This window comes from Podarcis cretensis (assembly GCF_951804945.1).
Source record: "Podarcis cretensis genome assembly, chromosome: 1".
In the NCBI taxonomy this organism is placed as follows: Eukaryota; Metazoa; Chordata; class Lepidosauria; order Squamata; family Lacertidae; genus Podarcis; species Podarcis cretensis.
In genome coordinates this window covers 85,500,825-85,528,191 of record NC_137170.1, presented here as the reverse complement: position 1 = coordinate 85,528,191, position 27,367 = coordinate 85,500,825, and the positions used below count along the sequence as shown (strand labels likewise).

The window sequence follows — 27,367 nt, the reverse complement described above, 5'->3', positions numbered from 1 at the left end:
TGTCACTATGATATGTATTTTTGTGTTTTTATTTTGTAAACTGCCCTGTGACCTTTGGCTGAAGGGTGGTACACAAACAACAAACAAACAAACAAACAAACAAACAAACAAACAAACAAACAAACGTAAGCCTGTTATTTGTTTCTGGAGAGCTTGTTCTTCTTTACAGTTCAACCATTGGGAAATGTTGTGGTTCTTCACTGAAAGTAAGGAAAGGATGGAAAGCACAGTTCCCGACACCAAACCTTTGATAACTTCCCCTTTGATCATTTTTGAATGCAATTTATTTATTTATTTACACAACAGTAATTTTTTTTTTTTGGCACAGCACCAGGTTATTAATAACGTCATTGCTAATATTTGGAACAGCTCTTACTTGGTCTGGTAAAAATGATAGAAGCAGAAAGGGAAAAAAAGGTGGAGAGAACAAGCCAGGAGTAGTAAAAGTCCTGAATGAAGTCAAGAGGCTGATTCCAACAAATATGATTGCCATTAAAACATGCATACCAACATCTGTCACTTCTGCAGCTGCACATAGTGCTACATTGCATTCCTCCCAGGAACTCTTAACTCAAGTTTCAGACAAATGTGCATCTTGAATGCAAAATTAAAAAAAAGAAAGGGGGGAAAAAGGGGGAAAAAAGGGGGGGGGAGGGAGGGAAGGAAGGAGTCAAGTGTTCCAGCAATTTTTTTCTCCAGGACAGGGGGGCCTGGTGGAGAGTGCTACATGCCTGTTCTCCCACCTGCCACATTGCTGTGCTTACTGGAAGGGAGAGAGGAAGGGGTATGATGGTGGGGAGGCTGCTGCAGTGCGAACACAACAGCAGAGTCAATGTGGCACTTCTGCTTCTGTGTCTGCATTGTGCAGACACCCCCCACTGCCTCTCCCTCCCAGTAAGCACAGCAACAGAATGAGCCAGCCATCTCAGGCAGCAGATGCAGAGAGGCAAGGAGTAGCAGAGAGAAGGCTGAAGGTCAGGATTGCTTTTACTTAAAACTAACAGTGCACACAATGATTGTGTAAACCCAAACTAAGGCAAAGTTGTCTGTTTAAAAAACTAGCTTGGCTATTTTACACATTTTAAAAGAGGGCGATTTACTCACATAGCAAAGTGATTTTTTTAACCTTCTATGTTTGCTTTAACAAATGCATATCAACAACTCTCAATTTAAAACCACGTATTAGAGAAATCCCACCAGAACACACAACAGAAATACCACAAACATCAGCATTTTTGCTGAAATGCCAGAACAAACAGTCAAGATCTCACCTGGATGGAGTCTAAAGGCCAGCAATGTGGGTACCCACCAAATTTCGGAACCAGGAGCCTCCACAAAGAAGGTCTGCCTATGGGTCATTATCAACCATGTAGCTCACAGGGGTGGAACATTAAGAGGGGCTTCCCTTATGTACCTCTCTGTATACTGAAGTATATCAATGAGCCACCAAAAGATGCATAGGTTAGGCTGACCTGTAAGGTAACAAAGCCATCTTCATGGTCGTTCCTCTATTATGAAATTCTCTTCCATCTAAAGTCCATCAGATCCATCTCTTGGTCCTTTCAGGAGGATGGTAAAGACCTCCCCCCCCTCCCTTCAGCCTTCAAGTAAGTTTGTCACAATTTTCTCCTCACATTTTAACTGGCATCTATCTGTTGGTTATTGCTAGTTTTGAGTGCCTCAACAACAGTGTGAGCCTCAGGCCTTTTGTCTACATAATGCTGCAAGAAACTGTACAGATGAGTCAGACTTACTATGCTTCACATGGCTCCGCAAAGGCTGGCTCTTCCGTTTCCCTGAAGAATGAAAACATTGAGGTATTTCAGTTCCTAATGGTACTATTCAGGAGAACATTGCCAGGATGAAAAAGAATAATGCTGATTTCTATTTCAGTTAAGTAGGCCACAGTTTTCTATGCTGTTCTCCATCATTTTTAAAATAAAAACATTTCACCAATTAACTGAAGACGACTGACTAAGCTGCAAAGTGTGTGGGCTCAGGTTCTTTGGGACTTGATGGTCCTTTGAGACACCCTCATGTGAGCTCTACTGATGTACTGAAGTCAGGATCAAGCTAGATGTGATTGCATCAGTCCCATTTCCCCCCATCTTTCCCATCCACAGGTAAAATGGGTGGGAGGATTTGCAAGAAATATAGAATATGCCTTAATCTGTATGAATCAAGGTCTTCCTCCTCCAGTGGGGCATAGCTCTGGTACACTAATGTACAACTTGTAGCCTTAGTGATGGTTGCCCCCAAATGGAAGCAGTCGAGATAAAAAGAGACAGAATGATATAACGGTTTGAGAGCTTAGTGGTTCAAATCCCTATTCAGCCATGAAGCTGATTGGCTGACCTTGGCTCAAAACGGACTCTCAGTCTGACAGCAGCTTCTGCTCTCCAGCCATTGAGTTCCTATTGGTGAAGTATCAATAACTCAAGTGGACATCCACTCCTCCCATCACATTCACCTGGGGGCAGTAACACAACCCCAGTACAGTGGTACCTCAGGTTACATACGCTTCAGGTTACATACGCTTCAGGTTACAGACTTCGCTAACCCAGAAATATTACCTCGGGTTAAGAACTTTGCTTCAGGATGAGAACATAAATTGTGCAGTGGCAGCACAGCGGCAGCAGTAGGCCCCATTAGCTAAAGTGTTCAGGTTAAGAACAGTTTCAGGTTATACCTCTGTATACCTGAAGGAGCGTCTCCACCCCCATCATTCAGCCCGGACACTGAGATCCAGCTCTGAGGCAGATGCTGTCTTTCAGGGATGTGCAACCAGTAGATCGCAATCTACCGGTAGATCCCTGGCTGATCCTGGTAGATTGTGGGATCCTTATCATGTACAAAAAGTTATGGGGAAAAGTTAAAAAACTCTGTGCAATCCTCCCCAATGGGTAGATCACTGCCATTTTTTTTTACTGGGAGTAGATCACAGTCTCTTGGGAGTTGGACATGCCTGCTATATTGTTATCAATGAAGGAAGGTCTTTAAATGGAATGAATGCATGCATGCTTGCATTACATTTCTCAACAGAGGAGCCACCTTTGTAGGTAAAACTACGAAAGATCTCGTGGCACTTATGAGATTGATTGTGGCAGAAACTTTTGTGTAATGACTTTACTGCACCATCAGATGCATGAAATGTTACCCTTAACTGGTACACACATATGTGCAAACAGAAGAACCAAAAGACCATGAAATTTGTTTTTGTGGCATTTAAATGCAAACACACACAAGGTAAACCTAGTGACCATTCAAATCAAACTAATAGGTGGTGATAGCACAGTTGCTTTAGCTGAACTAATGTAATACTTGTAGTAAAAGAAAAGGCTATTGCTTTAATTGAGCCATAATTGAATAGAATTGGGTGGCTAAGGATGTTTTAGTTATTTCAGTGAAGACAACTCAATGGAGGTAACATATATGTTTTGCCATGCATAGATTAGCTTTTGTCATCCACAGCAGTGTACAAGGTCTATGTTAATTCAGATTGGAACCCACATAGGGAAGATTTTTGAGTTGTTCCATTTATTGTTTTATGATTATTTTGTTACATGATTATTACTATTTAAATTACAAAATTCTTTTAAACCCCCGAGTAAAGGTTGTGGTTCGAGGACCCGACCCCTGCAAAGTGAAATAAAGACACAGGGACACGTGATATAAGGTTAATGGGCTAGAAAAGGCCACAACTTTATTGATTACAGCAATGAAAAGGTATTGGCTTAGGCATTGGATCGCGAAACAAGTTGGTTTATTCACCAGTGGTTCATCACCTGTTGATGCTAATCCAACTATAGGCTCACCCCTGATGTCACCGAGGGTCGTTCCATGGCCTCCCGCCAAGCAGGCATCGGACAGAATACACGACCGCCAGATTCCTTTAACGGAATACCCTTAAAAATTGAAGGCATAGGCGATGGCCACACCTAGCACTTCGACACACCACAACACATTATTCCAATGCCTAACCTACCCACCAATACCACAAAAAGTTGTGACGATTGCTACGAGGTAGGCGAAAAAACCAAAAAGCCTAATGCCAAATGGAAAAACTCCTACCAGCCCCCCCGGGCAACTGGGGCGACCAACCTAAGGTCCATAGCAAGGCCAATGACCTAAGCCCTAACTCAAAGGGAGTGGAGGGTGGGTGACTCGCATAGGACGACGACGAGAAATGAGGCCAGGGAGAGGCTGGCGCTGCAGCATAAAGGCTGCTGGACACGCCCCCCCGATGCACCTGGTTGGATGGATGCTAGGAGCGGTGTTCGGGCTCCCGCCCACAACCACTCCCCTCTCTTTGTTGGCTCATAACAAAAATTCCAAATGCATATTAGGGAAATTCCTTTACTAAGCCAACAGAAAGGTGTGCAAGCGTGTGTTTTTTAACATCTTGTCTGATAAAGCGTTTGAGGGGTATGTGTACATATGCTCAGAAGCTTTCACAGAATTCTGTTTCATTTCTGTTGGCCTCCTCAAGGAATTGCCCTAAATTGTTTTTGCATTCATTGCAAAAACATTTTCATCCTCACGGATTGCCTGAAAGCTTCCTTCACTTCCTTGTTCCTGAGGCTGTAGATTAGAGGATTCAACATTGGGACCACCACTGTGTAGAACACGGAAGCCACTTGGTCCCGACCCAACGAGTAGCTTGTATTGGGACGCAGATATGTGAATATCAGAGTCCCGTAGAAGACCGTGACGGCTGTAAGGTGAGAGGTGCAGGTGGAGAAGGCCTTGTGTCTGCCTTGAGCTGATCGGATCTTCAGGATGGCAGCCAGAATGAATACGTAAGAGAAGACAATGATGAACAAGGATCCAATGGTAGTGAAGCCAGCAAGGGAGGAAATGATCATTTCTGTGACATGGCTGTCGGAGGACAGCGTTAATAGGGGAGGAGTGTCGCAGAAGAAGTGTCTGATGATGTTAGAGCCACAGAATGGCAACCTGCTTAAAAAACATACCGTTACCATGGCATTTGTGAAGCCGATGAAGCACGAGCCAGCAACCAACAGGATGCAGATTCTCTGCGACATAACTGCGGAATATAGCAATGGGCTACAGATGGCCATGTAACGGTCATATGCCATGCTGGCCAGCAAGAAACACTCAGTGCACACCCAGGCCACAAAAAAGTAAAGTTGAGCAAAACATGCATTGAAGGAAATCAATTTGCTTTGTGCTAGAAGGTTCATCAGCATCCTTGGCGTGATGACTGATGAGTAACAGATATCAACAGCGGACAAGTTGCATAGGAAGAAATACATGGGAGTGTGAAGCCGGGTGTTGACCCTGATTAACATGATCATCCCCAGATTCCCCATTAGGGTGATGATGTAGATCACGAGGAACACCATAAACAAGGGCAGCTGCAGTTCCGGACCTTCAGAGAATCCCAGGAGAATGAACTCAGTCACCACGGTGCAGTTTCCCTCTACAGCTGCTTCCATATTCTGATATCTGCTAAATAACAGAGGGGGGAATTGTATCAGTCAGTTCTTATTACTACAAATGTTTTGGTGAATCATACTTAGAAAAGAAGCTCTACATGAATGTCCTACTGCAGGGACAGGGCATCATTTTCAGTCTGAGGACCACATTCACTTCTGCGTAACCTTCCAGGGACCACATGCCTGTGGTGTCCAGGGCAGACACATGCTTACAGACCCCTCTTTCCATCCATCCATCCATCCATCCATCCATCCATCCATCCATCCATCCAAGCAAGACAAATTATTAGAGTTCGAGGGCACATTCCAGCCAGGCAAAACAACTCAAGGAGGGTGCAAAGCAGGGCCAATGAGGGAGGTATCCTGGGATGAGGGGATGTGGCTGAGGAGGGACTGCAAGTCCAGAGGGTTGCTTTTGGTCCCATCCCCACCGTTTTTATTATGTATTTTGTGTTTTTATCTTGAATTTGTATGCTATGAACCACCCTGAGATCTTTGGATGAAGGGCAGTATACAAATGTAATCAACAAAAATAAATAAATAAATAAATAAATAAATAAATAAATAAATAAATAAATCATTTGCAAGTGTTCAAAGCATTCCACATGTATCATCTATCTACAATCCTGACAACTGTCTATTTATAATCGTTACAACAACTGCATAAGGTAAGTCGGTATAATTATCTCTCATATTGCAGATGTGGACGACTGCAGTTGACAGACAGTAGTTTGCACCTAGTGACTTCATAGGAAGGTTGAGATTTGAACTGGGGACTTCCTGATTCATAACTTGGTTTCATAAGGGATGTTTACATCTCACATTTAATGACCGTGCAGTCTGTGTAGTACCCATGTACACAACAGTTGAGGTGTACAATTATTTGCATGTAATTCTCAACAAGTGTACAGCTTGTGTACCTGTGTACAGAATAGCTGAGTTATACATAATAATAAAAATTATAATAAGTTATATAATAATATATAATAAATTATAGTAGCCAGTGTGGTGTAGTGGTTAAGAGCGGTGGACTCATAATCTGGGGAACCGGGTTCGTGTCTCCGCTCCTCCACATGCAGCTGCTGGGTGACCTTGGGCTAGTCACTCTTCTCTGAAGTCTCTCAGCCCCACTCACCTCACAGAGTGTTTGTTGTGGGGGAGGAAGGGAAAGGAGAATGTTATCCGCCTTAATACTCCTTTGGGTAGTGATAAAGCAGGATATCCAATCCAAACTCTTCTTCTTCTTCTACAAATCAACAAATACTTTCACACAAATACTTGTTCGTGTGTGAAGTCAGCTTCTACCTTTGTTCAGTGTAACATGTGAACCAAGTTTTTTAGTCATGGCACTACAGCAGTTCAAATAACATACGCTGAAAATGAAGCGAGCAGGCTCACCTTTCATTCTGCAACAGGATCAGTGATAAGGGGCTTCATTAGTGAAAAACAGTCTTTAGAAGCTTGTTCTGCTTTGGCATGAAGACCAGGGCTTGTCTTTCCCATGAACAGACAGAAGACTCAATTGTCCCAGAATAGGTAGTTTATGGGGTGTAGACTCTAAAATGAAGGAACACCTTGGTTTCTAATTCTTGTTGCAAATGTTCTGTTGTTTGAATGTTAATCTGGAATCATCTCCCTGTCCCCCAAGTATCTTATGATATATACCTTGATTCTGAAAGCTCAGGTCTGTAATGCAACAAAAGATAATTAACATTCAGTTCTTTATTTTGCAGTGACCATCCTACCTGTTACTGATGAACTTGTTCATTACCTTAGATCTCTTTGTTCCTCTATATACCACACAACAGTTCTAAGAAGCATCTGCCTCAAAATTTTACAATGGTAAAAGCTACCATAACTTTTTCATATTCCATAACTTGTTAATTTCTGGTGACTTCTATTGAGCAGACTCAGAATCTGCAAGGTGCATGTTGTTCTTCATTCTCCAACCCAAAAGGGAGCTTGGATTCAAGTTAGGCAAACCTTGTTTGAAAGCAAAATGTTTTTCTTCACTTCAAGATGGCAACTGAGTAATTTCTAATCAGCTCATTATAACTTACTATATATACCAGCAGTGCAGCAGTTTATAGTGGCACCGCTCACTCTGCAAAGCCAGGTGTTGGTTCTCTCCCCACCCCCCCTTGCAAAATTGTAGTGGTGGATTTCTGAAGTGAAAGTAGTTTCCTGTCAAAAGAAAGGAATCAATATACCATCATAATCACCACCTCTAATTCCCTACTTTGCACCAGGCACTGTACAAAAATAAAAAGAAGAGTTCCTTGCCTTCAGAATCTAAAGAAAAATGAGACAAAAGAAGAGGGAAGTTTATCAGACCCTGCTGGAGGAATTGCACCTTTGAAAGAGGAACTACGTAAATTTTAAAAGTTGAAGGTTTAGAGGTCAATTATACCAAACTACAACTTACATGCCTCAACATCAATTAGCATGACCAGGTTTCCTTAGCAACAGAGGCCAACTTCACCCTCTGGGAGGCATTAAAAAGAAATATTTAGGAGTCTTGAAGACCAAAGACCTGGCACGTGTTATGTGGTGGAACTATGGTCCTCTTTTGCTCTCTTGGCTAAGGCACATTTTGGCCATCAAGATGTTGTCCCTACTGAGATTGTTCTATCTGTTCTAGATCCTTCCAGTTATGCTTCCCCTTACCTTATTACAGTAGTGGCAGTAGTCTTCTCCGTGAGAGAAATGGGAAGGGGTTTAACTGAGCCTCACTTTATAAGACAGCAAAAGAGGGAGGAATGGGTGTTCTGAATCTCAGACTATATTGCAAGGCTTGTCAGCTTCACCAATTATTGCAAATTATTAGTCACAGTACAAATGTCTCTTGGCTCTCAATGGAATCCTAGAGGACACCAGCGCTACCTTTCATTCTTCCATCTCACCAATTCCTTCAGCATCTGGGGAATTTCCTTTTGCTTTCTATGCTGCAGGTGTGGAGGGGAAGCCGGGTTCACTTGTTTCCTTTGCCCCCCCCCCAACACCCTCATCTGGATCATCTGTGGTTCTCCCAGCCTGAGTGGTACAGGCATTTTCTGAAGTGGGAAGGTGCCGGGATCCCATGTCTCTGTGCCTTGTCTGTAAATGAGAAGCCAAAAACTCCTGCCTAGCTGTTGACTTCCCTGACTGATCCAAAGAACCACTGGCTTCAGGGCTTTCAATTCCACAGCTTTGCTAAGAAGTGGAATTCCACCACCAACTTCCATAGGCCTTTGAGGAAGAACGCTGGCACCGTTTGAGGCTAGTTTAGCAACAGGACGGGAAGCTGCACTGAAGGTTATCCATTGCTGGCATCTTACTCCAGTGAAGTTGAGCTATAGGACCTCATCTCTATCCTCAAATTGCTGGAGAGGCTGCTCTCCCAGGGATCTTACTCCCTTATGCGGCCCAACTCTAGGATATTGTATTTAACTGTATTTCTAAAATCACCAGTCCCCAAGTCTCCCTCCTTAGCCCTGCTGTCTCTCTTTACTGGTCCTAAGCTACTTCACACAGCTCTCAGTGTCTTCCTTTTGGTTGCTGCTAGAATGACTGCGGCAGGAGGCTTTTGACTTTTCCTTTTGCTGACTGGGAATAGTTGTCTCTGCTTTTCAGCTCTGATGGAGAAGCTTATTTATTTATTTATTTATTTATTTATTTATTTCATGTATTGAATTCTTATACTGTCCTATACCCGGAGGTCTCGGGGCGGTTCACAAAAAAGATCACAACATATATAATCAGAATAAAAACAACACCCCCCAATAACCCCCCTCCCCCAGAAAAGAGCCACATTTTAAAAGGGTATAAGATGTCAAACAGACCAACCAAAGGCCTGGTTAAAAATGAATGTTTTGCCTGGCGCCCAGTGCTGGATTTCTGTATAAGCTCAACAAGCTATAGCTTAGGACCCCACTCTCTTGGGGCCCCCCAAAAAAATTAAAGGAAAAAAAAACCCTGGATGTACATTTCCAAAATATAAGATAAAAAAAAACAAATAAAATAAAACCTACACACAGTTAGAACTTAATAATTATTTCACTGTTAATATACTTCTTAATAGTATTTGACATTTAATATCCTTCTTCTTAATTGTATTTCAGTTCAACATATTTTGTTATGTGAAAATGGCTTTAAATACCTATTAGGTCCAAAAATATATTCAACACAAAAAACAGTGACAATTTGTTGTTGACAAAGGATAGCTGGACATATAAAGGGCCCCATTACCTTTAGTAGCTTAGGACCTCATTAGGACCTAAATCCGGCCCTGCTGGCACCTAAAGGTGTGCAATGAAGGTGCCAGGCGAACTTCCCTGGGGGGAGCATTCCACAGACGGGGAGCCTCTGCAGAGAAGGCCTATTCTCGTGTTGCCACCCTCTGCACCTCTCAAGGAGGAGGCACACAAAGAAGGGCCTCAAAAGATGATCTCAGGGTCTGGGTAGGTTCATATGGAGAGAGATGGTCCTTGAGGTATTGTGGTCCTGAGCCGTTTAAGGCTTTATAGGTCAAAACCAGCACTTTGAATTGGGCCCAGAAACTAATTGGTAGTCAGTGCAGTTGGACCAAGATCAGTGCAATATGCTCAAACCATCTTGCTCCAGTGAGCAACCTGGCTGTTGAATTCTGCACTAGCTGATGTTTCCGAACAGTCTTCAGAGGCAGCCTTATGTATAACACATTGCTCATATAAAGCTAACTCATAATTTAAGGCTGGCCAAAGGCAATGTCAAACCTGATACAGCTGAAACTGTTTGATTTCCCTTCCTTGCAGACACTAACTCTTCTTCTGGTGCTCAAAAGCCACCTGCTCTGTATGCTTGCTTTTGGAGAGACTTCTTTGCTTACCTGCCCGCTGCTTTATGTACCTCCTTTATGTACTTTATTCAACAGGGAAAACAATGAGAGGCCTGCATTTGCTACTTTGTTATTCTTTACTCTTTGTTGTACACTTTTGAAAATCAATATAATACATTGATATGAAACAGAGAGAGAGGTTTGATGGAAAGAGGAAAACTTAAGCAAACTTTAAAAAGCTTCCACCTTATTCATAAGCCATGCAGTTCACAGTTACATCAAACATTATTTACGAAAATAAATTTATTTCATGCCTTATGCCTCCCATATTTGTAATGCAATAATTTATAAAACATGACCACCTCTCAGCAAATTTTGTATTACAGAGGATACCATTTGTCTTATAAACCAAATCTGTCAACTTGTCCATTCCTGCTCTTTCAAGACAGTCCAAAAGCCAATCTTGTACCAACTGTCCAGTACAGCTCTCATTTTCTCCAGCTTCTCAAATCAGCACTTATGTTTCAGATCAATAACTCACTAATTAATATTTCAAATACTTTTGACATCTTCTGCCAGTTTCAACCACAAGTATCTGGTTTGTTTGTTTAATACAACCAATTCAAAATGATGTGCAATGGATAATTTATCTTGCATTAAAAGCCTTGTTATTGAGATGATCTCTGTCTTATACCAGGTCCTCCCTGCCCCCCGGTTATGGATAAACAGAAGTTGGGTCTGGAAACCAAACCAAACCAAGTAGGAGCAGCAGAGGGCAATTAAAAGGGACAATTGCCATTAAAAGATCTCGAAGATTATGTTGTTGCAGAACCTGGAACACTATTTCATATAACCTGCTATTGGAAGATACACCACAGAGGCACCAGCTTGTTCTGCATACCATTCTGATGAGTCTGTTTTGTTTTATTTCAAAACTTGGTTCTCAGCCAATAAAGTTTTTACCTTGTATTTTTATCTTGTGAGCCGCCCTGAGATCTTATGATGAAGGGCAATATAGAGGTATAATAATAAAATAAAAATAAAATAAAATTTGATGTTAAAAAGTGGTGACTTGTCAAAGATGCAAACCTTTTTTCATGCTGATAATGGTAGTATGCAACCACAGTGCGAATGGGCAGCATCAGTAATAGCTCCAGTTAATGACGTGCAGCAGTCTGCATGCACCACCAACTTTCTATGTGTCTCCACCTTTTGCATATGGAGATATGGCCCTGAAAAATGCATAACCATTGGAAGATCAGCTAATAAAGAGCCAGAAGCCAACAGAAGCTGTGCCATCTAATCTAATATTATTGCATCAGTTGTGTGTGTGGGATGACGGGATTATCAATTTGAGGGGTTGCTCTTACGGAAAGATACTTAACAAAAAGTCTGAAGGCAAGAGGAAGCCTAACTCATGACTAGGGTATGGTTGAGTGGCAAGCGCGGCAGCATGTGGATTGTCAGCACTCATCAATAGTAATGTGGGGTATTGCATCTTTTATTAGTAATGGATAGAGAAGCAGAATACCGTCGTGTATAACGTCCACATAGTTTCTTTACCTGGTACTTGATCCTTTAAAATCTAAATGGGCCTAGAATTGAAAAACTTCCCATTCCTTTGGTTTGAAAAGACTGAATGAATACATTTTTTAAACTAGCCGCTAGATGTCACCAAAGATCCATCTATAGCCGTCTGTGCAATGTTATTCACAATATAGGAGATTCAAGCTATTGTTTCTGAACTCTAAGCTAGTGATATACAATAGTTGTTCCTCCAAGCTTCTTTTTTCAAAGCCTTTTTGTTCTGTGATGCCCTTTCGGTTTCACTTTTTATCTGAGCTAAATAGGTGCAGCTGCATTTACACATATTTGTCTCCTATTATTTTTGGTCCTCTTTCCTCCAGGCACTCCACTCCTCCTCTCCTTTCCCTTCTTACAAAATTTGGGTCAGGGACATGTCTCTGTTGGTTTTGTTGCACTGTAAAGCACCTTGTACAGTGGTACCTCGGGTTAAGAACTTAATTTGTTTTGGAGATCCGTTCTTAACCTGAAACTGTTCTTAACCTGAGGTACCACTTTAGCTAATGGGGCCTCCCGCTGCCGCCGCACGATTTCTGTTCTCATCCTGAAGCAAAGTTCTTAACCCGAGGTACTATTTCTGGGTTAGCGGAGTCTGTAACCTAAAGCGTATGTAACCTGAAGCGTCTGTAACCCGAGGCACCAGTGTATAATGATGGAGACTTGAGAAACAGCATAGAGCCTTAGGAACTTGAGCCAGGCAACTCCAAAGGAGCAGGATCTAAGCCAGGGATGGGGTACTTATGGCCCTGTAAATGTTGCTGGGCTACAAGCTCCCATCAGCCCCTGACCATTGGCCATGCTGGCTGAGGCTGATGGGAGTTGGGAGTCCCAACAACATCAAGAAGGCCACAGTCCACTACTACCGCCAACCTTGGCTTAAAGCATGGGCCTATAAAACATGAAGACACCTCCAATGGTGCTAAAAAGGAAATAATAATAATAATAATAATAATAATAATAATAATAATAATAATAATAATATTTATACCCCACCAATCTGACTGTGGTTGCCCCAGCCACTCTGGGTGGCTTCCAACATATAAGAAAAAATAAGAAAACATTATATATGAAGAAACATCCCTATACTGGGCTGCGTTCAGGTGTCTTCTAAAGGTTGTATAGTTACTTATCTCCTTGGCTCAGGAGTCGCTTAACTCCATACACTCCAACATTTCTCTGATGAAAATAGGGACATTCTATGGAAAAGTAGGACATTCAAATCAGAAACCAGGATGGATTCTGTAAATCCGGGATTGTCACTGGAAAATAGGGACACTTGGAGGGTCTGGAATCCCAGGAAGCTGTGCCTCCATAGACCCACCCCTGTCACTGCTGTGGTTGTGTGGCTGTTGTGGCTGTGGTGGATGCAGCTTCTGTCGAGATCTGGTGGGCAGCGGTGGAGGAAGCTGCTCGGACACCTGGGGCGGTGTGCCCAGGGGTGGGGCGAGCAGTCCATAGGGGCGGGGCAAACCGTGAGGCCTTTGGAGTCTGCCTGCCTCCTCCCACTCCGCTGCCCTACAGCTGGGGGGGAGGCAGCGGGCAGACCGTTTGGGCAGTGCGGAGCCTGTGTGCGCCCAAGCCGCTGCGTCTCTCCCAGGAGAGACGCGTGGCTTGGGTGCGCTGCAGGCCCCACGGTGAGTGCTGCTCGGCATTTTGTCACCCTCCTCAGTGGTGACACCCAGGGCGGCCTGCACCCACACCCCCCCTTCCTCCACTCCTGCTCGTGGGATCTCATAGAGATCTTTTTTCAGGCGATGAAACTGGATGGGCCATCCTGGCAAGAGGAATTCATTTTCTGTTTACCAGAGGGCAGCAGGCTTGTTCAAGGCAGGGCAGACCCACAACCTTCATCCTCCAACACTTTGCCACAACTCCTTCCCCCTGCCAAATATCAGCGATCTGAAGCGACATTCACACCATACATTTAATGCACTATGAAACCAAGGCTTCCCTTAAATAATTTTGGGAGCTGTCATTTGTTAAGCTCATTGAGCCTTATTAGGAGACCCCCTACTCCACCAACAAGCTATAGTTCCCAGCGTGGTTTATCAATCCCTCTTCACAGGTAGCTCTGGAAATTGTAGCTCTTTGAGGGGAATAGGACTCTCCTAGCATCTCTCAGCTACAGTTCCTAGGATTATTTGGGGGAATCCAAGTAGTCTTGCTTGAACTACTGCAATGTGCTCTATGTGGGGCTACCTTTGAAGGTGACCCAGAAACTACAACTGTTCCAGAATGTGGCAACTAGACTAGTGACTGGGAGCGGCCGCCGAGACTACATAACACCGGTCTTGAAAGACCTACATTGGCTCCCAGTACATTTCCGAGCACAATTCAAAGTGTTGGTGCTGACCTTTAAAGCCCCCAACGGCCTCAATCCAGTATACCTGAAGGTGCGTCTTCACTCACATCATTCTGCCCGAACACTGAGGTCCAGTGCCGAGGGCCTTCTGGCAGTTCCCTCGCTGTGAGAAGCCAAGTTACAGGGAACTAGGCAGAGGGCCATCTCGGTTGTGGCATGCCCTCCCACCAGATGTCAAAGAGAAAAACAACTACAGTGGTACCTCAGGATGCGAACGGGATCTGTTCTGGAGCCCCGTTCGTATCTTGAACAGAACGTAAGATGTGCCGGTGCGTCTGCGCGCGTGTGGGTCGTGTTTTGCTGCTTCTGCGTATGCGCGTGACGTCATTTTGAGCGTCTGCGCATGCGCGAGCAGTCGAAACCCAGAAGTAACGCGCTCCATTACTTCTGAGTTGCCGTGGAGCACAACCCGAAAGCGCTCAACCTGAAGCACATTCAACTCGAGGTATGACTGTACCTGACTTTTAGAAGACATCTGAAGGCAGCCCTGTTTAGGGAAGCTTTTAATGTTTAATAGACTATTGTATTTTAATATTCTGTTGGAAGTCACCCAGAGTGGCTGGGGAATAAATAATAATTATTATTATGACACTTTAAAGTGATATCATACTGTTTTAAATATATGGTGTGAATATGGCCTACCTCAGCCTGCGTAATGGGAGGGTGGCCTTGCCACAACTCAAATTTCCTGTGGATGGAGAATGCCTTTCCTACAGGAATGGGGAAATGTTTGCCATTGGAGTGGGCTTTGCCCTGAGTCTGAGGAACTCATGGCTGAAGTTTCAGTTTACAGTAGGATGAATTAATGTCCCTTTCCCATAACTTCTGCTGTGTTCTAGCAAATACACCATGCTTTGATTTGCATATAGCTGATTTCTATAAGCAACTCTCAGTTTAAACTCTATGTTCTGTGTTTTTTCCCTGTGGGGTCAGCAGGGGATAGGACAAATGGCAGGCCCAGACTGGGAAGATGGGGGCGTGTGGCTAACCAGAATGGTACTCATACTCAGAGGTGATTTACTCTGTCACATATAATAGAATAGAAGATAGAAGTGCATGATTAATGTTCTGTGTAGTCTCGGAGCTGGAGATCATACAAGTAGTTTTTCTTCCCCTTACCAATCTCTCCTAGGGAATTTTCTGTAGGCAATTCTTGCTCCTTTCTTGGGAACAAAGACATGCACCATGGAGATTGTGTGCACTGCTTCAGCCTAATGGTCCCAACTCTGGCAAGAAAACAAAAATGAAAACTCCAGGGGTTTTCCCCTTTGAGTGCTTCTGCCTCTGGATTTGAGGTGATCAGTTTAAGGTAATTGACTCATATCTCCGGCAACCGTGTCAACTCCCAGCTATACTAATAAGCCCTCGAGGGCATGATTAAAAAGTTATCGCTTGCCAGCCTGCCATTATGTAACTTATGCGAGAAGTCTGAAAGTTCTGGCAAATTGGCTCCTCTGTGCCTTGTTAAAATTCAACTCTGTTTCAAAGACATTACTTTAAATTAGAGAAAGGCAGATGCAGGTTCTCTGGAACGAATGCTGGTTTGGACATCACACCTTGGCATGCCTGTGCATCATGACAAAAATGACCCATGATTCCTCCTCCTTATCTTGCCCAGATCTGCCCCCTACTTTCCCACAGCATGGTTCTGTCCCTGTAAGCTAATCACACCAGATAAAATGGACTAGTTCATATTCTCACCAGGATGGTCCCTCTATGCATGATTTATTATTTTTTTTAAAATAATTTTCCTTTTTCACATCACACAGAAAACAACTCAGCTCTCAACACATCAATCGCTTTTCTTAAAAATATCAAATCAAATTCTTATAGTTCACTCCAATTCCCCCCCACCCCCGCCCACATATTGCCACGAGTTCTCTAGAGGTTTATAAGCACAATCTTCTTGATGCATGTAATCCAAAAATGGTTGCCACACTTTATAGAACTGATGGGGGTTAGAATTCCCTTTGGTCACATGAATCTGTTATGTCTTCTCAGCCAGGGCTCTTGTCCATGCTCTGGAGTACTACGCTTCAATGTTCAAGCCCAAGGTAGTGTGCCATTGCATGGGTATTTTCATACATGCCGCCACAAGGAGGAACGTTAAAAGTACTTTATGAACAATTGGTGGAGTAGACATGTCCTTTATTCCAAGTAAAGTAAGCTGAGGGGAAGTTTGCAGGCCTGCTTTGTATATTAAACTCAATTATTTGAATACCAAAGCCTAACATGGGTGAACAGATTTGCAAAACCACCATATATGTATGTAAACTCCCCTCCAGCAGGCTGATGTTGCCCCCGGCATCATGTGGGATATTTGCAAGGGGGAAAGATGCCACCTATGTAAGTTTCAAAAAGTTTGCTCCCCTTCCCTGGGGGGCAGCATTGCAGGAGGACCTGTGGGCCTCCTGGTGACCCGGCTGTGGGTGGAGGGATGCTGCCCGCCTCATTGGGACTCCCTGCCATCTCACGCCCCCTGGCTGACCAATCAGGATGGCTGGGGTGTGTGGCCGCCTGCTGTTTAATTGAGCCAAAACTGTTTTAAAAGATCCCCCACGAAAAAGCATGTTCCATTTTTCATTAGAGATTATCACATGACATAAGTTTTGTTTATGCTAATTTAGATGTATATATGCTTCTGGGCAAATTAAGATGATGAGTGGCTCAATTGTAAGGCACTTTGCAATGTGCCCAGCTGCCCTGTAAGCATAGAATAGAATAGAATAGAATAGAATAGAATAGAATAGAATAGAATAGAATAGAATAACAGGTACACAGAAAAATGTTAAAATAGGGAGGCAAAGGGATAGGAGATGCAATGCCCAACACAAAGGGCAAAGGGCTTGGGTTTCCCCTTGTAATGTCACTGCTAGCAAGCCAGCAATGGAATGTCTATTGGAATGGTTCATATAACCCTTTCCCCTTAAAAATAAAAGGGAGTGGGGCTGGGCAGGCTTAACTGAATTTATTTATTATTTATTAATTAAATTTCTATACTTCCCTTAATCTGTGAATCACATGGTGGTTTACAGTATAAAAATACAAAAATACATAGCACAATAACAAACTAAACAATACATCTCACAGTTTAATAGGTTTAATAGTCTAATTAGCCAAAGGTTTGGGAGAAAGTTTGGGAGAAGAGGAATGTTTTCACCTGGCACCTAACAATATCTACTCTCCTTGGAGAGAGTATTTCACAAACGGGGAGCCACCACAGAAAAGGCCCATTCTCAGTTGCCACCCTCCAGACATCTTGTGGAGGAGGCACACAAAGAAGGCCTCAGATAATGATCTCAGGTCCGGGTTGGTTCATATGGGGAGAGGCAGTCCTTGAGGTATTACAGTCCTGAGCCATTTAAGGCTGTATAGGTCAAAACCAGCACTTTGATTTGAGCCCATTAGCAGCCAGTGCAATCAGGACAGGATTGGTGTTATATGCTCAAACCATATTGTCCTGGCGGGCAACCTGGCCTCTGGCCACTGAACACTGCGCAAGCTGAAGTTTCAGAACTGTCTTCAGAGGCAGCCTCATATATAACACATTGCAGTTATCTAGCCTAAAGGTTACCAGAGCACATAAGAGTCAACTCCTAGGGGCAGTGGGGGCTTTGGCCCCCATAATAAAATATATGAGGGGGCCAGACCCCCACAAAGTTGATGGGCATTTCCATTCAAATGGTGTTTGTGCACTGTGTCATTTGATCAATTTTGTGGGGTGAGTTTTACCTGGGCCCCCACAATATTTTATTCAAGTTGGCACCCCTGCCAGAGCATAGTTGACTGCCAGGGACTGGCCAGATGAGGAGTGGTGGAGACCGCCATCCCAGGAGGATTCTGGGTAGGAGGCAAATGAAGATAGCTGTCAGGATGCTGTCAGCAGCTCCCGGCTGGTTGCACAGGAAAGTATAAAGACAAGGAAAAGTTTCTTACAGACCTTTTTTATTTCAAAATTTACACTGGGAGGCTATAGAACCCAGCCTTTTGGATAAAGGCATTGTCCTGAGTGAGTCTCCACTTTCCGTTTCTCCCATTCCTTATTTATCACCATCATCATCACCTCCTCTATGGGTGCTGCTAAGTGCCCTTTGTCTTTGAGCTCTTTGCTCTCCTACTTTTAAGGCTTGCCGGGTTCTGGAATGTTTTCTAATGACAACGTGTCAGCCAGCTGCTGCTCTGGCTCTCCCATTATTTCCCAGCTTTCCCCCTCATCTGCCTCTGAGCTGTGACTCCCTCAAATCCCTGTTGTAAATATATAATGTCTTCTTCCTCCTCCTCCCTAGAAGGGTCAGGATGGGGAGGCAGTCTCCACCATTCCTCTGTTGAGATTTCCATTCCGCCTTAAGGAGCAGACATGGAACTGTTGCGTGTCACATGTCTGCTTACATACCAGCACAGTCTGCTGGGAACTTCCGTTGTGTTTATAGCTTTTGCTTTTCTCTGTCTCTCTGTGAAGACAAAGAGAGAGACGACATGTTTCTTTGTCCTGATTTATGATTAAATCGAAAATCCAGATGAAATTAGAAAAAGCTTTCAGAGGCACTATAAACAACTATTCAAAAAAGAAAAAGAAGATGAAGGGAAAGTTGAAGAATATTTGGAACAGAATAGACTGAAGGAAATGAGGAAAAAACTCAACTCAACACAAATATAACAATAGAAGAAATAAAAATGGCAATAAAACAAGCAGCAATTGGTAAGGCACCAGGCCCAGATGGCCTGACAGCCAAATGTGATAAGAAATGCTCGGAATAATTGTCTGCACCTTTAGTGGAAGTGATGAATAGTATTTTAGAAGGGAATAAAGTTCCGGAGACCAGGAGAGAAGCTCATATCATCTTGCTTCCTAAAACCAGACACAGATCCGACTCAAGTTAAAAATTATAGGCCAATATCTCTCCTAAACAATGACTATAAATTAAAGGTAAAGGGACCCCTGACCATCAGGTCCAGTTGTGGCAGACTATAAATTATTTGCTAGTATTTTAGCTAATCAATATTGTTAAGGGTATAGGGTGGTTGCTCGAGAGCAATCAGGCCATATGTGTCACTAGTCTGTTCTAAAGCTTTCTTATTAGTGCAAAAAACAACAACAACAAAACCACCTTTGCAGTGCAGAGCGCCTCTATTCCATGTCTTGCTCATTCACTGGCAGAATCTGAGAGTGGGCGGTCCTTAAATCTTCCCCAGCAGAGTAGTTTCTTGACCCCCAGTCTGCGCCTCCCCTCTCTGCACAAGGAAGGCTTGGGTAACGGGGGACCTCCCTCCTCCCCACTTTGCTCAGGCAAGGTGTCCTTGCATCCTCCCCGCCTTGCATCCTCCGAGCCCTGCATCTCCTCCCCACTAGAGGCGTGGCTTCCTTCCTCTGCTGAGGAAGTGCTGCTTCTCACGATCTTTGGGGGCTCTCTGTAATCCATCCGCCTTTTCCCCTCTCGCCCCTGAGCCGATGGCAGTTCCCTAACAGATATAAACAAATATTAGGAGAGAGAATTGGGAAAAATCAAACCAGCTTTGTGCCTGGCTGTCAACTGAAAGATAATGTTGGAAACATCATTGACATAATCAAACTCTTGGATGCCAGAAGGGATAAACAAGCAGTGTTAATGTTCCTGGACGCTGAGAAGGCATTCGATAATGTGTCTTGGCACTTCATGAAAAGGAATTTAGAAATCATGGATATGGGAACGAAATTTATAAATGGAATTAAATCTATCTATTCTGAACAATATGCTAGACTTGTAATTAATAATACTCTTACGCAAAGAATTGAGATAATGAAGGGGACGAGGCAGGGGTGTCCGTTATTGCCACTATTATTCATAACAACTTTAGAAGTTTTGTTGAAAAAAATGGATGAAACAAAAGGAATAAAGGGTATTGAAATTGGCTCCAAAGAGTATAAATATAAAGCCTTTGCAGATGACGTAGTGTTGGCGCTGGAACAACCAACAAACAGTGCAATTGAAGCAATGGAAAAGATAGAAGAATATGGTCAACTTGCAGGATTCAAACTTAATAAAACTAAAACGAAACTATTAACAAAAAATATAGATAGTAAAGAAACAGAAGAGTTACAAACGAAAACAGGATTAATAAGAGCAAAAAAAGTAAAAGATTTGGGTGTGTGGCTTACGACTAAAAACATCAATTTATACAAAGATAAAACAAAATAAAAAAATTCCTTCCAGTAGCAGGTATCTGAAGAAGTGTGCATGCACACGAAAGCTCATACCAAGAACTAACTTAGTTGGTCTTTAAGGTGCTACTGGAAGGAATTTTTTTATTTTGTTTTGACTATGGCAGACCAACACGGCTACCTATCTGTATACAAAGATAATTATGAAAAGGTATGGAACGAGATTAAGCAAGACCTAGAAATTTGGACCAGAATGAAACTATTGTTGATGGGCAGAATCGTCACTATTAATATGAATGTGCTCCCGAAACTGTTATTTTTATTCCAGACCATTCCCATTATATGTGGAACGAAGCAATTTGATATCTGGCGAAAACAAATTTCTAAATTTATCTGGCTGGGGAAGAAGCCTAGGATTAAGTACAAAATTTTGACAGATGTTAAAGAAAGGTGGATTCTCCCAGCCAGATTTAAAAATTTATTATGAGTCATCTTGTTTTTGTTGGTTGCGGGAATGGATGGCATTGGTTAATGAGGAGATATTAGATCTAGAGGGATTTGATAATAGATTTGGGTGGCACGCCTATTTGTGGTACGAAAAGGTAAAAGTACATGTCACAAGAGACTAGGGCCCTGTGGGACTTGACATCTTTCCACAGGGCCTGCAAGACAGAGCTGTTCCACCAGGCCTTTGGCCAGGGCACAGCCTGACTCCCTCCCTCGGCAATCTTTGCGGAGCTCTGGCCCAATGGTTGCCAGTGGCTTGATTTGAATTAATTTTATAATGAATGATTTTAGAGTGTTGTTTGTGCTGTACTTTTGTACTGTTTTATTGTTGTTAGCTGCCCTGAGCCCGGCTTCGGCTGGGGAGGGCGGGATATAAATAAAATGTATTATTATTATTATTATTATTATTATTATTCACCATATTATTAGGAAATCTTTGTATGAGGTATGGATAAGACACAAAAATTTGTTAGAACGCAAAACTCCGTGGTGCATCTCACCATTGGAGGCATTTGTAGTAAAAAAGAAAAAAACATGAGAAAGGAATGGGCGACATATAGAGATTTAGTGGTGGAAGTAGATGGCAAATTAAAGTTAAAAACATTTGAAGAGTTAAGAGGGAAATTAACCTATTGGTTACAGTACCACCAACTACAAGATATCTTGAGGAAAGACCACAAAAGTACTGGATTTAGTAATATTCAATCAAAAATAGAGACAAAACTGTTGAGTAGCAAAAAGAAAATGATATAAAAAATGTGTAAGGTATTATTAGAATGGAATACAAAGGATGAGGAGGTGAAGAGCGTGATGATAAGATGGGCACAGGATCTGGGGCATAACATCAATTTTGTGGGAGGTAATGTGGAATAAAACAATCAAATTCACGGCGTGTGTGGCACTTAAAGAAAATCTAATGAAGATGATGTATCGTTGGTACATCACACCAAGTAAACTTGCCAAAATGTATAGAAGTCAGGATAAATCATGTTGGAAATGTAGGGAGATATGTGGTGTACTTGCCCTAAAGTTAAAACCTTCTGGGACATTATCTATAATGAATTAAAAAGGTATTGAATTATAATTTCAGTAAAAAACCAGAAGTATTCTTATTAGGGTTAATTGATGAGGAAATCCACAAAAAAGATGTAAACTTATTGATGTATGCCACAATGGCAGCAAAAATCCTCCTGGCCCAGAGATGGAAACAGCAAGAACTCCCCACCCTAGATGACTGGCAGATAAAAATGGTAGAATTTGTGGAGTTGGCGAAGTTGACAGGGAAAGTCAGGAACCGACCTGATGAGAGAGGTTTGGAGCAAATTTATATATTATTTGAAAGAAAACTGTAAACATCTGAAGATGTTTGTAGCCTTAACATGAAACATTTGGTAATGAGGAAAGAAAGAGCTAATTTACAAATGAGAGTGTGATTTTTAAATGATTATATAAGGTAAAGAAGTGATTATGGAAATGTGATAAATATGTTAAAGGTATAGGAAAGTCAGAAAAGTGGGAGGGAAGGAGGTTGCTTCGCTTTTTGAGTAATAATGTAAGCTCTGGATATGTATTATGGAATGAAATATGGAAAATTCAATAAAAATTATGTTAAAAATAAATAAATCCATAGTTGTAGTATGCTTCCACAAGCCTCACGCCTATTCTGTGTGCGCAGTTTGCTCTGCTGATATGGTGTGCTCTGGCTTTTTGAAGCTTGGGTCGCTGATTTATGTTGGACCAGAGGCCGATGGGTCTTCGCAGTGGGACGGCTGGAAGGAGATGACCCAGCTGGGTCTAGCCAGCTGGCCTTGAGACCCTCTGCATGCCGACATCCTCCTCCTCCTCTGCCCAGTCCCTGATAATCGCATGGAAATTATTTAAGGGTGATGGGGTTCATCTTTCAGGTCAGAACATGTTCTTGGAGGATCTGCAAAGAGCTCTCTGTTTGAGCTCTTGTGTGTTTCCCTGGAAATGAACAAGTGGGAGCTGATCACCTCCTGTAGCATTTGGTATGGGCAGGTGAGAGGAATTAAAGCATGCTTGCTTTAATATCTAAGACATTATTGGGTTGAGGGCACTCTTCAGTCATCTTTCACAGGTTATACCTTGGGATGTCCTTCGGAGGGGGGGGGGTCAGGGTCCTACTGGCATAGTCTGAACTATGTCTGAGCATCAATATGTTTGCAGCAGAGAGGGAGGATTCTTTCCAAACATTTCTGTATGGCCGCAGTAAGTGACTCTTGAATATGACCAGGAGCTGGGAAGGATAAAATCCCCCACATATATTACAATTCACCTGCCCAGCTGGGTGTATTTGAATTGCTTAGTCTGATTGAACTAGGTTGGTTTGTAGATCCTTTACTTTGGTATATTTAATCAATATAATCTGTTTACCCGTGGTAATGTTTTTCTCAAGTTTTCTTTCTTGTGTGTTGGCAGACAGGATTTGGCCCAATGAGCTTTTGCACAACTGAGATTTCAAGTCAGCAACTGCAGGATTCCTCCGAGACCTGTGTCCCAAGATAGAGTTTATGCCATCTCCCCCCCCCCCACTCCACCTCTGTGGCAAAGGCGGGGTGGGGGGAAGATGTTGTCCTTCTGACTCATGACAGAGGCAATGCTTCTTAGGCATTACTTCAGATTGCTGTGTGATATTTTTCTTGACTCCACATAAATTCTTCACTTTCTTGTTTGTTGCTGTGGTTCTACAGTTCACAAGGAAATAAAGGATGGCTCGTGGATGCAGTTTACTGGGTCTTCAATCTTAGGTAGTCAAAATACTTTAGGTCTATAGTGCTGTTTTTCAGTTATGGGCATATTATATTCATTCAGTGAACTAAATATAAGAGATCGGAAGTAATAATCTTAGTTGAGTTTCTATGTGGAAATGTATACCTTAGGTTTAGTGATTGTTTTGGGAAAAAATCATAGCATCTTTGCAATATATTGCCATTAGGTAAGTTTAAAATCCATTTACTCTTATTAAACTGTTTTGCAGCTTTGGCAGATAAATGTCTTGCCATACAAATGCTTGTTATTAAGTGATAAATATAAACTTGGAGAGTAATGTTGTTATATGCCAATAAGAACATTTTCTTGGTTTTATAAGTTCTTAATCTCCTTCTTTTAACATGTACTGTATAATGTTTCCTAGGCTTTACTGTTTAACTACCATCTATCATTCTGGTACTCCTTCATATTTTGAACAGAATTAATGCAATGTGTGCATTGCAGTATATGCAGTATAATTTTGAGGGGTAGGGCATTTTGATTACGACTGTAATCCTGTGGTCTTTGGGGTCCCTGACCTGAGGCCATAAGATTCTTCAGATCTTCCTTTCTATGGGTGGAGACAGAGGTCCGCCATAGGAGAGGGAGATCTGATGAGGGAGGTTTTCCTGCAGCATCAGTGTTAAGATCTGTTGTTGCTGCTTTTTGCCCTGCCTCCAGTGTTCCAGGGTTGTGCTGGGGATGGTAAGGGGAGGTTTTGCAACCATTGGATCCAGAGCCCTCTCATTCCCTTGACAAGCCCCTAGAATGTAGCAGGGGTGGGGGAGGGTACGCAGCCCTGATGTTGGCATGCCTCATATGGTGGGGTGATCAGAGTGCTGGGCGACCAGGATTCAATTCCTCAGCCAGGAAGCTCGTTGGGTGCACTGGCGGAGGAAGAGGAGTGCGGGGGAAGCGCACCACCCCCAGCAGCGCGATCCCAGTGGGGAGCGCACCGCCCCCAGAACGCGCGCTATGCCCCTGCAGGTGGTGCGCCACGCCCCCAGGATGCATGCCATGCCCCCGGGATGCGCGTCAGCTCCGTCCCTGCATGCTCTCTGCTCCCTGGTGCCAGAGCATGAAGCTCCACCACTGGTTGGGTGGTGTTGGGCCAGTCACTGTCTCTTAACCTAATCTACCTCACAGGATTGTGAGGAGAAGATGGGGAGAAGAAAAACTATGTATGTCACCTTGAGCTTCTTGGAGGAGAGGCTAGATAGAAAGCCAATCCAATCCAATCAGTCAGTCAATTAATCAAAAATTCCTTTTAAAAAAACTGGGAAAGGAGAGGGAAACTGGGTGAAAGACACTCCTCTCCACCTTGCCAGGGGAATTCCAGCAATGCTTTGGAGTTGGCCACTATGCCTGCCTCCCTCTCCTAGTAGGTACAAGAAAATGACTCTTTCCATGGTAACTTCTGACAGTAATATTGTGGTTAAGACCTGAATAGTTTTGAAAAGAGATTATAGTGCTGTCTCTCATGCTCTTCCATTCTGTGTTCAGTTTTATATTTTATGAGGTATTCTTTATTCTTAATCTCAAAGTGGTTTCAAAGCTTTTTCTATTGACCAAAGGAATCTATTGGCCACATGTGCAGGAGAGATATTCCTCAGAAACAAACAGGATCAGGCCATCTATGATTAAAAGTCAGATGCTTAAACAATTGTATATTGTCCTTCCACCAACATTTGTACTTATACAAAATTTGCTTTGTTTTCTTCGTATTTTAGACATTCTAGCTGACCAGTTTGATTAGGAGGACAATGCAGAAAGACAACACCACAGCAGCAAAAGACTTTGACTTGACTGAACTCTCTGATCTCCCAGAAGTGCGAATTGCCCTCTTTGTGGTAATTCTGCTGACCTACTTGATCACTCTGGCAGGGAATGGATCAATCCTCATGGCAATAGCAACAGATAGTCACCTCCAGACCCCCATGTACTTCTTCATTAGCAGCCTCTCTTTCCTGGATGTCCTTTGCCCTACAGTGACAGTGCCCAAGATGCTCCAGGTCTTCTTGTCAGAGGACAAGACAATATCATTTGTTGGCTGTGTATTACAACTCTTCTTTCTGATTTATGCTGTGGGCACCGAAATCTTCTTGCTCTCAGTGATGGCGTATGACCGCTACGTGGCTATCTGCAGTCCCTTGCACTACACAAATATCATGACGAAAAGGCTATGTGTTCAACTGACTGCAGGGACCTGGCTAACCGGTTTCATCAATTCCATGATTCATACCTCATTGACCTTTACATTATCCTTCTGTGAGCCCTATAAAATTAACCAATATTACTGTGATATCCCACCACTAATGGCTGCCTCTTGCTCCTCTACCTACCTCCCAGAACTGGTTCTCCTGCTTGTGGCTGGCATTTTAGGAGGTGGTGCTTTCCTGGTCACTCTGATCTCTTATGTCTATATCATCTCTACTATCTTGCGCATGCGCTCTGCTGAGGGAAGGCGCAAAGCCTTTTCTACCTGTGGTTCCCATCTGACTGTAGTTTTCCTGTTTTATGGGACCACCATTGCCACCTATGTTCGCCCCACCTCCAGCTATTCGCCCAAACAGGACAGAATTGTTTCCATGTTGTATGGGATTGTTACTCCTATGCTAAACCCTATGATCTACAGTCTGAGGAATAAGGATGTTAAGAGGGCCTTGGTCAAAGCATTTTGCCTGAAAAGGTTTTAATGAAATTAATGGGTTCAATCATCCCTGTCCTTGAATATTGTCCTTCAAATACATTGTACTTCTATGCTTAAAGTCACTCAATATTCCTTCCTTCCTTCCTTCCTTCCTTCCTTCCTTCCTTCCTTCCTTCCTTCCTATGAGCCTGTACTGGGATACTATCATTTAATGACCTGTTATGAAGGACCATATTTACTGAAATCTAATGCACACTTCTTTTGGGCCATATTATGTTGTGAAAATTAAGGTGCACATTAGATTCGATGGCGCATTAGATTTGAGTAAATACCGTATGTAGTTTGTACACAAGTCTGCAATTCGCACATGCAGTCTGACACTCAAATCTAGGGATCTTTTCATGTTGAGACCTGGAAGCACACAAGAGCCTACCACCCCAAGGGTTAACACAGACAGCAGAGAAAAATCAGAAGTAAATTTTATTACAACTAGCTTATAGAATCATAGAATCATAGAATCATAGAATCATAGAGTTGGAAGAGACAACACGGGCCATCGAGTCCAACCCCCCGCCAAGCAGGAAACACCACAAAATGGCCGCAAAAGGAAATTAGCACAGTTACTAAAAAAATAACCAAAATAATAAACACCACACTAATACTAGGTTGAATTTAGAAGAGTTTAAAAGCAATAGGAGAGTTATTCTTAAAAGTTTTCTGAGATACTCATTTGAAAACATGGGTATGGTGAAGGAAGGCAGAGAAAGAGGATGTTGGCTCAAGGGGTGAAAGTTCTTTTAGAACCATGGTGGGTGGGTGACTAGACTTCTTTGCTTGCAGAAGAGAAACAGAGATAGTCAGAGGAAATAGGGGCGTTCAGGAGTGGGGCCCTGAGAAGGTTTTAAGGCAAAAATAACAAGAATGCAAGTTAGAGACTTTGGACAGTCACCCTTTTGCAGCGGGAGGGTATGGATAGTGAGGAAAGGGGGAATTGAGATTTTAGGGTGAGACAACAGACAAGGAAGAGAACACGTTTCCCCAAGAGAAGGGGACTTCATGGGGCTTCAAAGCAGAAGGCAGGAGAAGGAGAGGGAGGCGTGGA

The 27,367-nt window shown here is 42.9% G+C and overlaps 2 protein-coding genes across 3 annotated transcripts; one reads left to right on the top strand and one right to left on the bottom strand.

Annotated features, from left to right (window-relative positions):
• Positions 1-1,798: 1,798 nt before the first annotated feature.
• LOC307215019 (olfactory receptor 5V1-like) lies at positions 1,799-26,311 on the top strand (the record flags this gene model as incomplete). Of its 2 annotated transcripts, none has more annotated exons than XM_079974167.1 (2): positions 1,799-1,817; positions 25,346-26,311. In XM_079974167.1, exon 2 carries the CDS (start codon positions 25,379-25,381, stop codon positions 26,309-26,311), a length of 933 nt encoding a protein of 310 aa, XP_079830293.1. In that variant the 5' UTR covers positions 1,799-1,817; positions 25,346-25,378. The 2 variants fall into 2 exon arrangements, with proteins under 2 accessions (XP_079830293.1, XP_079830292.1); XM_079974166.1 differs by lacking the exon at positions 1,799-1,817 and adding an exon at positions 23,774-23,802.
• LOC307214830 (olfactory receptor 5J3-like) lies at positions 4,515-5,459 on the bottom strand (the record flags this gene model as incomplete). Its single annotated transcript, XM_079973868.1, has 1 exon — positions 4,515-5,459. One exon carries the CDS (start codon positions 5,457-5,459, stop codon positions 4,515-4,517), a length of 945 nt encoding a protein of 314 aa, XP_079829994.1.
• Positions 26,312-27,367: the final 1,056 nt, after the last annotated feature.